The 12,654-nt window shown below is 46.9% G+C and overlaps 1 protein-coding gene across 1 annotated transcript; it reads right to left on the bottom strand.

The window, feature by feature from the left end:
* Positions 1-1,411: 1,411 nt before the first annotated feature.
* LOC124686720 (SPX domain-containing protein 1-like) lies at positions 1,412-4,109 on the bottom strand. Its single transcript, XM_047220619.1, has 3 exons — positions 3,670-4,109; positions 3,439-3,571; positions 1,412-2,027 (listed from the first exon to the last, which is right to left on the bottom strand). Exons 1-3 carry the CDS (start codon positions 3,946-3,948, stop codon positions 1,609-1,611), a joined length of 831 nt encoding a protein of 276 aa, XP_047076575.1. The 5' UTR covers positions 3,949-4,109; the 3' UTR covers positions 1,412-1,608.
* Positions 4,110-12,654: the final 8,545 nt, after the last annotated feature.

Below are 12,654 nucleotides of genomic sequence, written 5' to 3'. Positions count from 1 at the left end.
GGGCCACCTGCCCCACAAAACCTCTTATTTCTGTGGCGCACCTTCGCATGGGCAGGTGCACCACATAATGCTTATTTTTGTGGCGAAGTTTCTGTTACGCAGAATCCATGCGCCACAGAATATACTTTCTGGTACGCCACTAATGAGGCTTTTCCTATTAGTGTTTCTTATTTAGTTCCAATATAAGTTTGACAAGGTTTGACCGAGAGTCCAACTAGGATCCAGAGATCCTACGGCCTCTCGTGTCCGAGCCTTTCTATACGGGAGCCGGGGATGTTCACAACATCACAAGTCCACAAGAGCCACACAACCCCGAGCTCCCCACGCCCAGCGCCGCCGCTGGCCACCCGCCGCCTTGCCGCCTCCGCTCGTCGCCGGCCACCTCGCCGACGTCGGTCGTCGCCCGTCCTCCATTGTTTAGCTCCGTTGGTCCTTAGACCTCCGCCGGTGATCGCCGGAATCTCGCCGGAACCCTAATTCCGGTGAACTCCGAAAAGATAGTCCTGGTGAAGCCCTGCCGGATTTGCACCAAGTTCATCGTCACGCCGGAGCGATCTCTCTACCTAGACTTCAACTTGCTGGAACAAGAAGGAGCCGACGTCGTCAAGCCGTACGTCTGCATCACCTCGGAACCGCTGCACAAGCAACGGAGTTGATCGAGTTGGATCGCCAAAATTGAACGGATCATGATCGTCTATATTGACACCAACCATTAAGCTTCCGCACCCGATTTGCAACGGTACGCAGATCAAATTATCGCATTGCTACATGCTACTGCATCGTTACATACACCTCCTAGATTAGATCTTGGTGATTTATTCGTTGTTGCGTTAGATTTTTTTTGTTTTCTATGCTATAAATTCCCATAGAAACAACTTATCTTGACATTCATCTCATCACGTTTAAACGGGGAACAAGTTGATGCCAAAAACGATCTCTAGTACTGCACCCTCGGTGCAAAAAACGATCTCTAGTACTGCACCCTCGATGCCAAAAACAAATAAAGGTCGGTATGTGTAAATTTGCAGTCATGCAGGTGTGCAGTGCTAACTCCAGACCACTAATATTGCAGCAGGCGTCTGTAATGTGTAAAATAGTAATTTTGTACAGTATTGTAGGTTCCTCCGTTCCTCTTCGGGACATGGTCGAGAGCCAATTTCATAATCTATCTCGGAGAAGATCAAGCGAGAACTCCCATCGTACAATGTCGAACGACTTTTAATCAGAGTTGGAGAGGAAATGTACAATCCTTGAAGTTGTAGCGGGCAATCTGCCCCAATCATCCCGTTCGTAATAAAGCGCCAGCTTTACCCTAAACAAACATGATCATCAGCATGACGAGTATAAGACGAGTGTAGGAGTACAAATAGTTTTTCTCCAAACACAAAAAATGTGCTAATAAACACAAGAATAAAAAAAACACGATGTTCATATTACTCGCATAAACACAAACAAAAGTAAACTGCACTGTTTATGGATGTATACTGATCCTCTTTCCACCTCATTTACAGCATCCTCCAACCATAGATTAAGCAATAACCGAGTTACATGAGACAGAGGAGAGAGCAAATCTCCTGTTCCTGATGAAACGTTCCCAAATATCTCGTTTCACCTCTCCTGCTCCTCCTGCCCATTGCTGCCGTGCAGAGGAGGCATGGAGAACACGCTCACCGTCGAGCTCCCACTCCGGATCTCTTTCAGCGCCCGGAGCGCGGCCACCGTGCTCCTCATGTACATGCCCCTCATGTCCTCGATCTCGTCCAGCTCCAGGACTCCACCGCTATTGGCCAAAGATGAGATGGGCTCTGAAGGCTTCTCGTCGCTGTCACTCTCTTCTTCAAGGTCTTCCCTTGGTACAGAAGGTCCGTTTGCCGGTATGAGCTGGTCCAACATCACCTCACATTCCTTTACAAGCTTGTGAAGAAGGTCAGTGGTGAAAAAGGGCTGCTGCAGTACCCTCTGGATGAAAGGGAGGCGGATCAGCGCACCGGTCCTCTTGTCATATTTCTTGAGAATTTTAACCAATCCTGCAAAACAGTAGCATAAAGCATAAGCATAGTTGGTAATTACTGATTCATATGAAATGTTTAAACGCGTTTTCTTTTCACATGATTAATGATCATAATAGGTAAATTATTTTCATTTAACGTAATACATCTGTGTTTTAGTGCTAGTCTAATTAGAGTAGATCTGTACATCTTGGAATGACCAGGGTTTACACACTGAGTACTGCAAGATCTTTATTGATTAAAGCATTTTATCTACCTTACAAGAAAAATCATATATTAACATGTCAGGGGAAAAAACTGCAGAAGTGCAGATGCCATACAGCTTGCATCAGCACAAAGGAAATAGCAGAGACTGGCGAGTAACTTCTTCTGAAACATAAAAATGCGAGACGAATTTAAGAATGTAGAATCTGAAAAAGGCCATACTAGCAAGCATACAACCTATTATTGCATCTGAAACACAAAAAATAAGGGCAGCCTGCAGAGAAGATGTGATCATGTTGTACAACTCAACCTAGTGCCCTTACATACTAATTTTAAAAGTTTACAATGTTAATTCATGCATTTACTAAATTTCTTCACATGGAGTATAATGTCTCTACATTATGTAAATACGTCACTAGAGGCCAGAAAAGCACCACAGATTTTACAACAAAGAAAATACCCATCTAAACGGTAGACCAGAAATCATCAATTTCTCTGAATTTGTCCAAAACTCCATGCTAGAAAGGATAGAACTTTAATCAGTAGTAACCACAAACAATAACCTCTTTACAGGAAGCCCATCAAACAGAAGGAACCAATTTTATTGACAGACCTTGTTCTAACAAAAATCCAGTATTCCCATTGTGCTACACTATTCCTATTGAGAAGAATAACAGGAGATAATGTTGAGTGCTTGTTTGGACAACTAAATCGGCTCTCAAAAGCATATCTTTGCACAATAGAATATCTCGATGCAAACTATAAAGCACCACACGATGAAACTTCCAAATATCAGCGTCATCCTCCCGAAAAAATAGTTCAAGCACGGTTCCGAGTAGCTGCGGTGCTATAAGACAAAACTACTTTAGAAGTGGGAGCCATCACAAAATAAGGAAACTATTTACAAATAGGAGATAGCACATGCACATATGTACATATTATAACGATCTAACTACAAGTCAAGTGGCTCTAGTGGTCTCACTAGACTCGGAATAGTTCAACTAATGGTCCCACTAGATTCGAAATCGTTCAACTCTAAGAGTCCACGTCGTCCAAGACCACGTATATATATAAAATATCCTACCAACTTAAGTGGGAACCACACTTGTATTGAAAATAGCCTACCACTTTGCCCAATTGGGCTTGGATGTTTCATGGCGCTTCAAACTTCCACTAGTGTAAGCAACACCAAACACAATGCGCAAAAATGAGAAGAAAAGCTCACCGGTGTAGTTGAGAGCGCTGTAGTTCACGAGCAGCACCATCTCGCCGTGGAAATCGACGATCTCCTTCCCCACGCGCATCAGCTCCTCCGCGGAGCCCGTCTCCGCCGCCCTCACCACACGGCCCTGAAGCTCCTGCATCCCCCAGCCCCCAGAAGCAGAAAAATCGGATCAATCCAAGCACGCGACCAAGAAGAGCCAGGAATTGAATTGCATCGAATCGAGTTGAGCACCTTCTGCCGGATGACGTAGTCCTCCTCCTTCCCCATGAAGAAGGCGTTGAACTTCTCGAGCTCGGCCTCGAGGAGGCAGACGAATCCGGCCTCCTCCGGCGTCATCGGCGGCGGCGAGCCCCCGCTCTCGACGCGCTGGCGCTTGCTCCGCCGCTCGACGGCGCCAGCGTCGGCGATGAGCCTGAGCCGCTTCTTGAGGTCCTTGTAGGACAGGAACTTGTCGCGCCACTCCGGCAGCGTCTCCTCGATCTGGTTGCTCAGGCTTTTACCGAACTTCATCGCGAACCCGTGAGGATAACTAGGAAGGACAATTGGATCGAATCGCTCGAGAATTTCGCGGTGGGATGAGGAGGAGAAGAAGAAGGGGGGGCGTGGGAAGCGGAAGAGGGAATATTCGGAGACTCTTCGTGGGGAATGGCGATGGCGCGCATCTCATTCGGTTGGAGGTTATAGGGAGGGTGGGAAATAGTAGGGGTACCCAAAGGTGTCCTTCCATGAAATGGGAGGTTTTTCTTAGATCTCGCTTCTTTTACGTTTATGGAGTCAGTTCATTCCGAGCGTTATAAATCTTTTTCTTCACACACTGGTGATGAGAAAGCTGGATTTCTACAAATCGACAACTTCTGTGGAAACACTTGTTGCTCTTTAGATCTTTCTTTAGCCGAACAAGAAATATTCTCCTGAGATAAGTAACAAAGGAATGGGAACACCAAACACTTGTGGTCAGGAAGTGCTTTGAGCCTGGTATTGTTGCTTGCCTTGCTCTACAAAGGATGGCACAAGTTTTTTCTAACATATGCATTCGGTTACCACATCTTTGAATGTCAAAGGCGCGGGAAGAGTAGAAAATCGAAGTGGGCCGAAATCCATAGTCCAGATAAAATAAGTCTTCTTTTGGGACAAGAATCGAACCAATCATCTAATTATCAAACTTTAAGATCCACTATGCAAAAGAAATGCAAAATCCAAGAGAATCTGGATCATAATATAGAATAGGTAGCATTGCCATTCTTCAGTTCTAAATTGATGGTGAACAACGGCAGAGCTACAGGAGAAAGATTGGGCGGAACGGAAGGATTAGGTTGTTACTGGGCCGGGCTTCACCAATCCATGGGGCGAAAAATTTATTCTCCGGCTAGGCTGGGCGGGCCACGGCATGGGTTGCCCCAACATAGCTTCGCCCCTGGTGGTGACTGCTCCTACCCATTTGATTTTCCAGCTAAGCTAGGCGGGCCTAAGGGTCCGGTCATTTGTTGTTTCTATTGTAGTCATTCGATTATTATTGTTTTGTATTCGTACCATCTTTTAGAACGTGATGTTGGGCACTAGTTTATGTTACAAGATACTCTTTATGTTTCAAAATATCTCAGGTATTACATTCTGTTAGGACGAATCTTTGAGCAATAGTGTAATATTTCTTATGTGATAAAAAAAAAACATAACTAGATAACCACAAACAACTAAAATATCACTTACACCTAAAATATTTTGAGAATACTTGTCCTGTGACTAGTGCGCAACTATTGTTGAATTTGCAAAACTGAGAGAATATATTGTGAGAGTTATGTTCAAATTAAAGCATGATTTGAAAACATCCAATTGAATGTATTGGTGAGATTGCCGGCTATTTCAACTCAAGTGGCACCACGGAATGGCTGAATTCTCGATGGTCCACGAATTTTTTTACCCATATTTGTCCAGCGAGTCTAAGCGAACTTTCTCCTTTCCGTGCATCGTTATTAAGCGATAACGATGAAGACGACGAAACGGATACGTCCTCATGGCAATACAGTACTAGTATACTGTATACAAGCAAGTCGCCGAGTATAATTAATCGAACAAGTTGCGGCGCCGCGAGTTAATCTATTCCACGGGCCACGCCGGCGAGAGGAAGATTCGGAGCATAATTCCGCCCGGGGCGACGGATATCCGAGCGGATATACCACCGCGACCGCAAGATCCGCAGAAGCCTTTCGTCGATGCGCGGTAGCGCCGGCTCTCGATTGTACCGAACTCTCTTGTGCTTGTGCAAGAGAAAAGTACCGAACACAATAGACAAGCCAAGGAATTTCGGGTTGCTCGCTTTCTTGTTTCTTGGCTCCACGGATTCTGAAAAGAAAAGGCCTAGTTTTTTTTTTTTGCAAGAAACTGATATTGATTAACTGCAGATCTTACAGACCAGTCCAGAACAAAGAAGAAAATTACAAGAAAGACCTTCTGGACCTCGACGCCAAGGACGACGAACAAGACGCTGTGCCGGCGCGCCGCCGCACCACCTCCCTCTGGCCTTGGAACAGGAGGCTCCCCTGTACGAGCGGGAAGTCGACACTCCTCGGATCCGGAGATCCTCCACCTCGCGTCGCCGAAGCATCGAAGCGAGCAAACCACATCGGCTCGAAACTTCGAGCTGGGCCGGAACCGCCGCTACTCGGTCGCCGGCAACGGGGAACTCGCACCACAACTCCGAAGAACTGCGGCCGAGAGACGAGCGAACGGCCGGCGACGACGCCCGCGAGCATCACCACCGAAGAGGAGAGCCGCCGCTCCAAAAGTCCACTCCGACCGCGTCGCCATCTTCCCGACGCCGCCGGGCCGGAACCCGCACAATCCTACACTACAAACGGAAGAGAAACGAGGCTCCCTCGCCCTCCCGCCGCCGGAGCGGCCGGCGGAGGACGAGGGACCCAGCGAATCGACGGCGTTGAGGTGGATCGGCCGGTGGATTCCAGAAATCGCCCTGCGGTTACTGTAGCGAGGGGAAAGGTCCAGGCTAAGAAAAGGCCTAGTTTGACTGCTAACCGGATCCGGCAAATTCAATAAAAATAACTCTTGTGCGAAAGGAATGTAAAAAATGCACCATCGGCGAAACTATTTCGCAGAACTAACCCTCGCGTGCCCGCGTCTGCAACCACGGCGTTGCAAGCCTTAGTGTCACGCCCTCCGGCTCAGCGTAGCAGGCGTGCCAGCGTGGCCTAGCGGGCCCCGGTGCGCGGAAGTGCAACGCCCGGCTAAGGGCGCGGCACGTACACGTGCAACGCCGTCACCGGTGGCGCGGCACTGGCGCACGCATAAGGCCGCCCAGGCCCGCCCGAGCCAGCCCAAGCACCCGATTTCTCTAGGGTTCCAGGCTTGGGAGGCACCAGGCGGCGGCGGCTGCTGTCCCCTCTGTCCCTCCTCCAATCCACCCTCTCTCCCTCCTCAAATCCGGGATCTTGCTCCCCACCCTTGGAGGTATTTTCCCTCCCATTCCCCATCTATTTTATCCGAAAATGTGAAGAAATTTGTCAACCTAGTTCATCAATAGTTCTAGAAACCAATTTTGTAGCATGGACATAGCAAATGTGTGACTATTGTTTAGTTTTTTTGTGGCCTAGATTTTGAAGTCAAATGCTCACATACTAGGTCTTGGGAAACCCTAGTTCATCAAGATATCTAGAAATTTATACCCATTTTTAATTTTGTAGGATGTGAATAGCATTTGTGTTAATATTGTTTGGGTCTTGTGTGCTAGATTTTGTAGTGACATGGTCACATATTATTTTATATTTTGTCACATTTGCTCACATATTAGCTCTTATGTTGTTACTATTGCTCACATATGTGTAGGATGTCGCTTCTCGAACCTCATTACGATACTAGACACTGTGCGTACTTAATGTCCGAGAAGAAGCAGGTAATAGAAATAAACCTAGTGGTACATATTGTTTTCCAATGCTATATGCATATGTAATAACGAGGCTTTTATTTGTGTAGATCTTTGGACCCCTCAGACTTAGGTGTCACGAGGCCTCGTCCTTACAGAAGATGCCATACGATGAGCGATACACGGAGTACATCGAGCCGCTAGGTCTACTTCCATTCATCCATATGGTGATCTGGCGGACACCGAGCATGAACCCTTCCGCCATCACTGCTCTTGTTGATCGCTGGAGACCGGAGACGCGTAGTTTTCACCTCCGAACCGGTGAGATGACCGTGACTTTGCAGGACATGTCGATGATACTTGCACTCCCCATTGAGGGGAAGCCACTATGTATCGACACATCTTGTGAAGACTGGCGTGGCAAGATGTTTGACCTTATTGGCAAGGCTCCTGGTGAGATTATAAACAAGAGGGGTGTGAAATTAAGGGTCTCCGCTGGGGCTACTTTCACTTGGATCTCACAGAACTTCAAGACATGCCCGGAGAGAGCCAGCCGTGATGTGATTAAGCTATACGCACGTGTGTATGTGTGGTATGTTATCACCAGAACTCTATTTCCTGACTGCAGTGGGAATACCGCTCAGTGGCACTGGTTGAAGGCGTTAGCCAAAATGGAGACTAAATGGAGTTGGGGTTCGGCGGCATTGGCCTTCTTGTACCGCCAGGTAATCACTTGTATCAACCCTAACCCATTTCTACATTACATCTCCATTTTGGGACAAGACTAATATTTGTTCCCTTTTTTGTGTAGTTGGACGAAGCTTGTTGCAGGATCGGTAAGGATGCTTGCATTGGTGGTCCGTTGCTTCTTCTATCAATTTGGAGCTGGGAGCGCTTCCCTGACGGAAGGCCTCGTGTTCTCGATTACAAGAATTACAATGATCACGGCAACCAGTTGCGGCGACCCACTTGGGCTTATCATTGGGACATTGTCTCCCAGTTCAGTGGCGACCCAGTAGCGGCCTATCAGACCTAAACCAACGAGTTTGATAACCTAACACCGGAGCAGGTGAATATTTTCATCCCATAAGTCCGATGCATGGTGTTTTTGTAACTTTATTTTTGACATCATTGTGGTACGATCTAGGTGGAATGGGAGCCATATGGTCCTTGATCGGAGCTTGGTAACGCTTCAACATTCACACTTAACCCGGCTTGCATGGCGGAAGCTCCTATTTGGTATATGCATTGTCCCTTGGTATGCATGTGGGCCGTTGAGCATCATATGCCACAGCGGGTTATGAGACAATTTGGATTACTTCAGCCTTGCCCGCCTGAATGGAAGGACACGAGTACAATACTTTACTGGGAGACCTCCTTTGTAGCTCTTTTTGTAAATTGATGTATTTTCCATTCGCATCATTGACATGGGTTTCTCCATTCGCAGCTTTGACAGGAGGAGGAGCAAGAAGACGGATTGGCACAACATTCATAAGAAACATGTGAAGAAATTCTTCATGCGAGTGGAGGAACAGAAGAAAGCGAAAGGAATCCAATATGAAGAACATAGCGAGGATGCTTTCAACCAGTACCTCCATTGGTTTCTTGACAACACTCGTGTTCAGATCCTTCCAGACGCTTATGGGCATGAGATTTGGGAAGAGCCCTTGATATTCGATGATATTGCCACCCTCAAGTACAACAAGCTTGTTAGGGAAGGGCGCCAAACCTCTTTTGCTCCAATGCTGAACTTTGTGGTAACATATCTTACTTTCTGTTTGTCCTTTCACTATGGAACTTTTTTGCCTTTCTCTTCTTCGATGAGGTCATTTGTTTGCATCACAGCGTACGGAGATCCAGAAGAAAGCAGTTGAGCATGAGACCGCTTTGGAGTCATTTCCACATGGTGAGAAGGGCGAGAGTTCATTTCGAGAATTTGTGAAGGTTCGTCCATAGAATGATACTCTAGTTGCTCATTGCATCTTTAATATCCACATGTTGACCATTTGCTGGTTTTTCAGCGCCAGGGCCAGAAGTTATGTCGGTTGTCGAACCTACTTGGTTGGCGTGATTCTGAGATTATGACGCCGTCCCAATCAAGGTCCGCCTCGCCCTCCGACCAAGATGATGAAAACAACTCCAACTCTACTGCCCGTGACGATGAGGTTTCCGATGAGGTATTACATCGCCAATGTAACCATGTGTTCCTACTTGCTTTAGTTGTCCATTCATTGTTTGTTCTATTTGAAGGCCGAAGGTGAACATGAGGTGGATGAGGATGATGAGGAAGTGCCATTGGGAAAGTATGTGAAGAATAAACGGTCCGTGTACAAGTTGAAGCCGAGAAAGGAACGGCAAGATAGGTACACACCGGACGCATACGCAAAGGCTCCGACCGCAAGGAAGGCGAGTAAGAAATCCATCATCGAGTCTGATGAAGAAGAGCACATGGAGCCACGTCAGAAGATTCCGCCTAGGAGGGGAGGCAAGACCAAGCGTGCAAGGAATTAGATATGCTAGGTATATTTGTAAGAACTACTTGTTGGAAGGAACTATTATTTTGCTTATATTTTGGAATGTTGGAACTTGTTGTAAGCACTTGTTGGAAGGAACTATCTAGCAGTTGTTCTCCAAGTTTATATGTTGCCTATATTGCAATTTTTTGCTGCTGTTGTAATTGTTTGTGCTGTTGACAAAAAGCAAGCCAGCATCACTCTACAGCGCCGGACGCGGGGGCGCGACACCCCTCTCCGCAACGCCCTGGGCTACGGCGCGACATCACTCTCGGTTAACTTGTGTCAACATAGCCGCGCCAGGCTGGGCACGCACATCTGCAACACCGGGGATGGTGGCGCGGCACCCCTGCCTGCAACGCCCTGGCCTGCGGTGCGCACCACTCTCTGTTAGCTTCCAACACTTGATGTGCTCTTCTTTTTGAACTGTTGTGCCTCTTGCTTTTTAACAGACAATATACACAACAGTACATAGCACTAACAAGGCATTCATAAGGTTCAAATTTTGGCCTCAAATTTTAAGACAACACAATCCAGGTTCGAATTACACAACAACACATCGAGATTCGAATTACACGGCAACACATCAAGGTCCAAAACACGCGGCGAGACATGAAAGTTCATAGTACACGATAACACTCAGTAAATGACATGATGAAAAACGCAATTGATTTACTGCGTCGGGAAGGCTCCTTGCCCACTCCTCTTCCTCTTCCTCATTTCTTCCTCTAGTTCTTCTTTTTCCCTCAAATCGCGAGCGAGTTGAACCACGGAGTCGAAGAACACCCGGCTCTCCATGCTTCTCTTCATCTCTTCTTCTTAAGCTCTTTCCTTCCTTATGACCTCTGCCTCATGTGCCAACTGGTCCATCATTTGCCTATTCTCCCTCGCCCTTATTACCTTCATACGTGCACACTCCTTTTTCCAGTTTTCCTCCGCCTTCCTTTGACGTTCTTTTGCCGCATCTTTGTGCTGCTTCTCCTCAAGCCTTAGACGTTCGTAATACTCAAGTCTCCCATGCTCCTTTTCCTGCCACTTCGCTTCTTCCTCCTCGCGCCTTTGCCTATCACACTCCGCCGCGTCCTGCTCCCTCACCCTCCTCACAGCCTCCTCCCACACTCCCAGCTTTTCATCTTCCCCATCATTGGCCTCCTCCCACACCCTCTTGCCCTTGTTGGGCTGAGAAGACATACCTGCAAATAATGAAATATAGGAAATTTAGTAACAACAATTAAGAATTGTACAGAGCAATATAAAGAGGAAATTTAGAGCAACAAAATGGAAACACATACGGATTTGGTCCTTGTAGGTATCCTATCATACTATTCGGATTAACACCGCCATGTCGTCTTCTAAGACCAAGTTGGTACTTCTTGGTTGGCTACGAGCTTGTTGGCTAATTCTTGGTTGGCTAGTGCTAGCTTGTTGGCTACTTTGACGTCGGCTAGTGCTTGCTTGTTGGCTACTTCTTGGTTGGCTAGTGCTAGCTTGTTGGCTACTTCTTGATTGGCTAGTGCTAGCTTGGTGGGTACTTCTTGGTTGGCTAGTGCTAGCTTGGTGGGTACTTCTTGGTTGGCTAGTTCTAGCTTGGTGGTTACTTCTTGGTTGGCTATTGTTAGCTTCATTTCCCTTGGCTCTCTTTCTTTGTTCACATTTGCGTGCATTGTGTCCTTCACCATTGCATGTGCCACAACGAGCTCTCTCACGGGGCTATTGGAATTGGTCCGTGATATCTACGCACACTCCTTTTCCTGTAGACAGTGTTGGGCCTCCAAGAGCAGAGGTTTGTAGAACAGCAGCAAGTTTTCCCTTAAGTGGATCACCCAAGGTTTATCGAACTCAGGGAGGAAGAGGTCAAAGATATCCCTCTCAAGCAACCCTGCAATCACGATACAAGAAGTCTCTTGTGTCCCCAACACACCTAATACACTTGTCAGATGTATAGGTGCACTAGTTCGGCAAAGAGATAGTGAAATACAAGTGGTATGGATGTATATGAGTGGTAATAGAAATCTGAATAAAATATGGCAGCGAGTAAACATGCAACAAAATAGTAAACAAACGGAGATTCGATGCTTGGAAGCAAGGCCTAGGGATCCTGCTTTCACTAGTGGACACTCTCAACAATGATCACATAATAGAACCACTCTACACTCTCTTGTTGGATGATGAACACCACTAATTGTGTAGGGCTACAAGAGCACCTCAATGCCGGAGTTAACAAGCTCCACAATATTCGATATTCATATTTAAATAACCTTAGAGTGCATGATAGATCAACACAACTATACCAAGTACTAACATAGCATGCACACTGTCACCTTCATACTATGAAAGGAGGAATAGATCACATTAATACCATCATAGTAATAGTTAACTTCATAATCTACAAGAGATCATAATCATAAACTACGCCAAGTACTACATGATGCACACACTGTCACCATTACATCATGGAGGAGGGATAGAGTACTTTAATAACATCACTAGAGTAGCACATAGATGATATTCAACTAGATCACAAAGAGAGAGAGAGATGAACCACATAGCTACAGCGGAGCCCTCAGCCTCGGGGGTGAATTACTCCCTCCTCATCATGGAGGCAGCGATGGCGGTGAAGATGGCGGTGGAGACGGCGGTGGAGATGACTCCGGGGGCAATTCCCCGTCCCGGCAGGGTGCCGGAACAGAGACTTCTGTCCCCCGAATTGGAGTTTCGCGATGGCGGCGGCTCTGGAAGGTTTTCTCTGGTTTCGTCAATCGGTGTCGAGGAATTAGGTCAGGAGGCTTTTAATAGGCGAAGAGGCGGAGTCGGAGGGGCTGCGGGGCA

The sequence above is a fragment of the Lolium rigidum genome, chromosome 2, assembly GCF_022539505.1.
Source record: "Lolium rigidum isolate FL_2022 chromosome 2, APGP_CSIRO_Lrig_0.1, whole genome shotgun sequence".
Lineage (NCBI taxonomy): Eukaryota > Viridiplantae > Streptophyta > Magnoliopsida > Poales > Poaceae > Lolium > Lolium rigidum.
The sequence above is the reverse complement of the archived record's forward strand: the minus strand, read 5'-3'. Positions and strand labels throughout refer to the sequence as shown.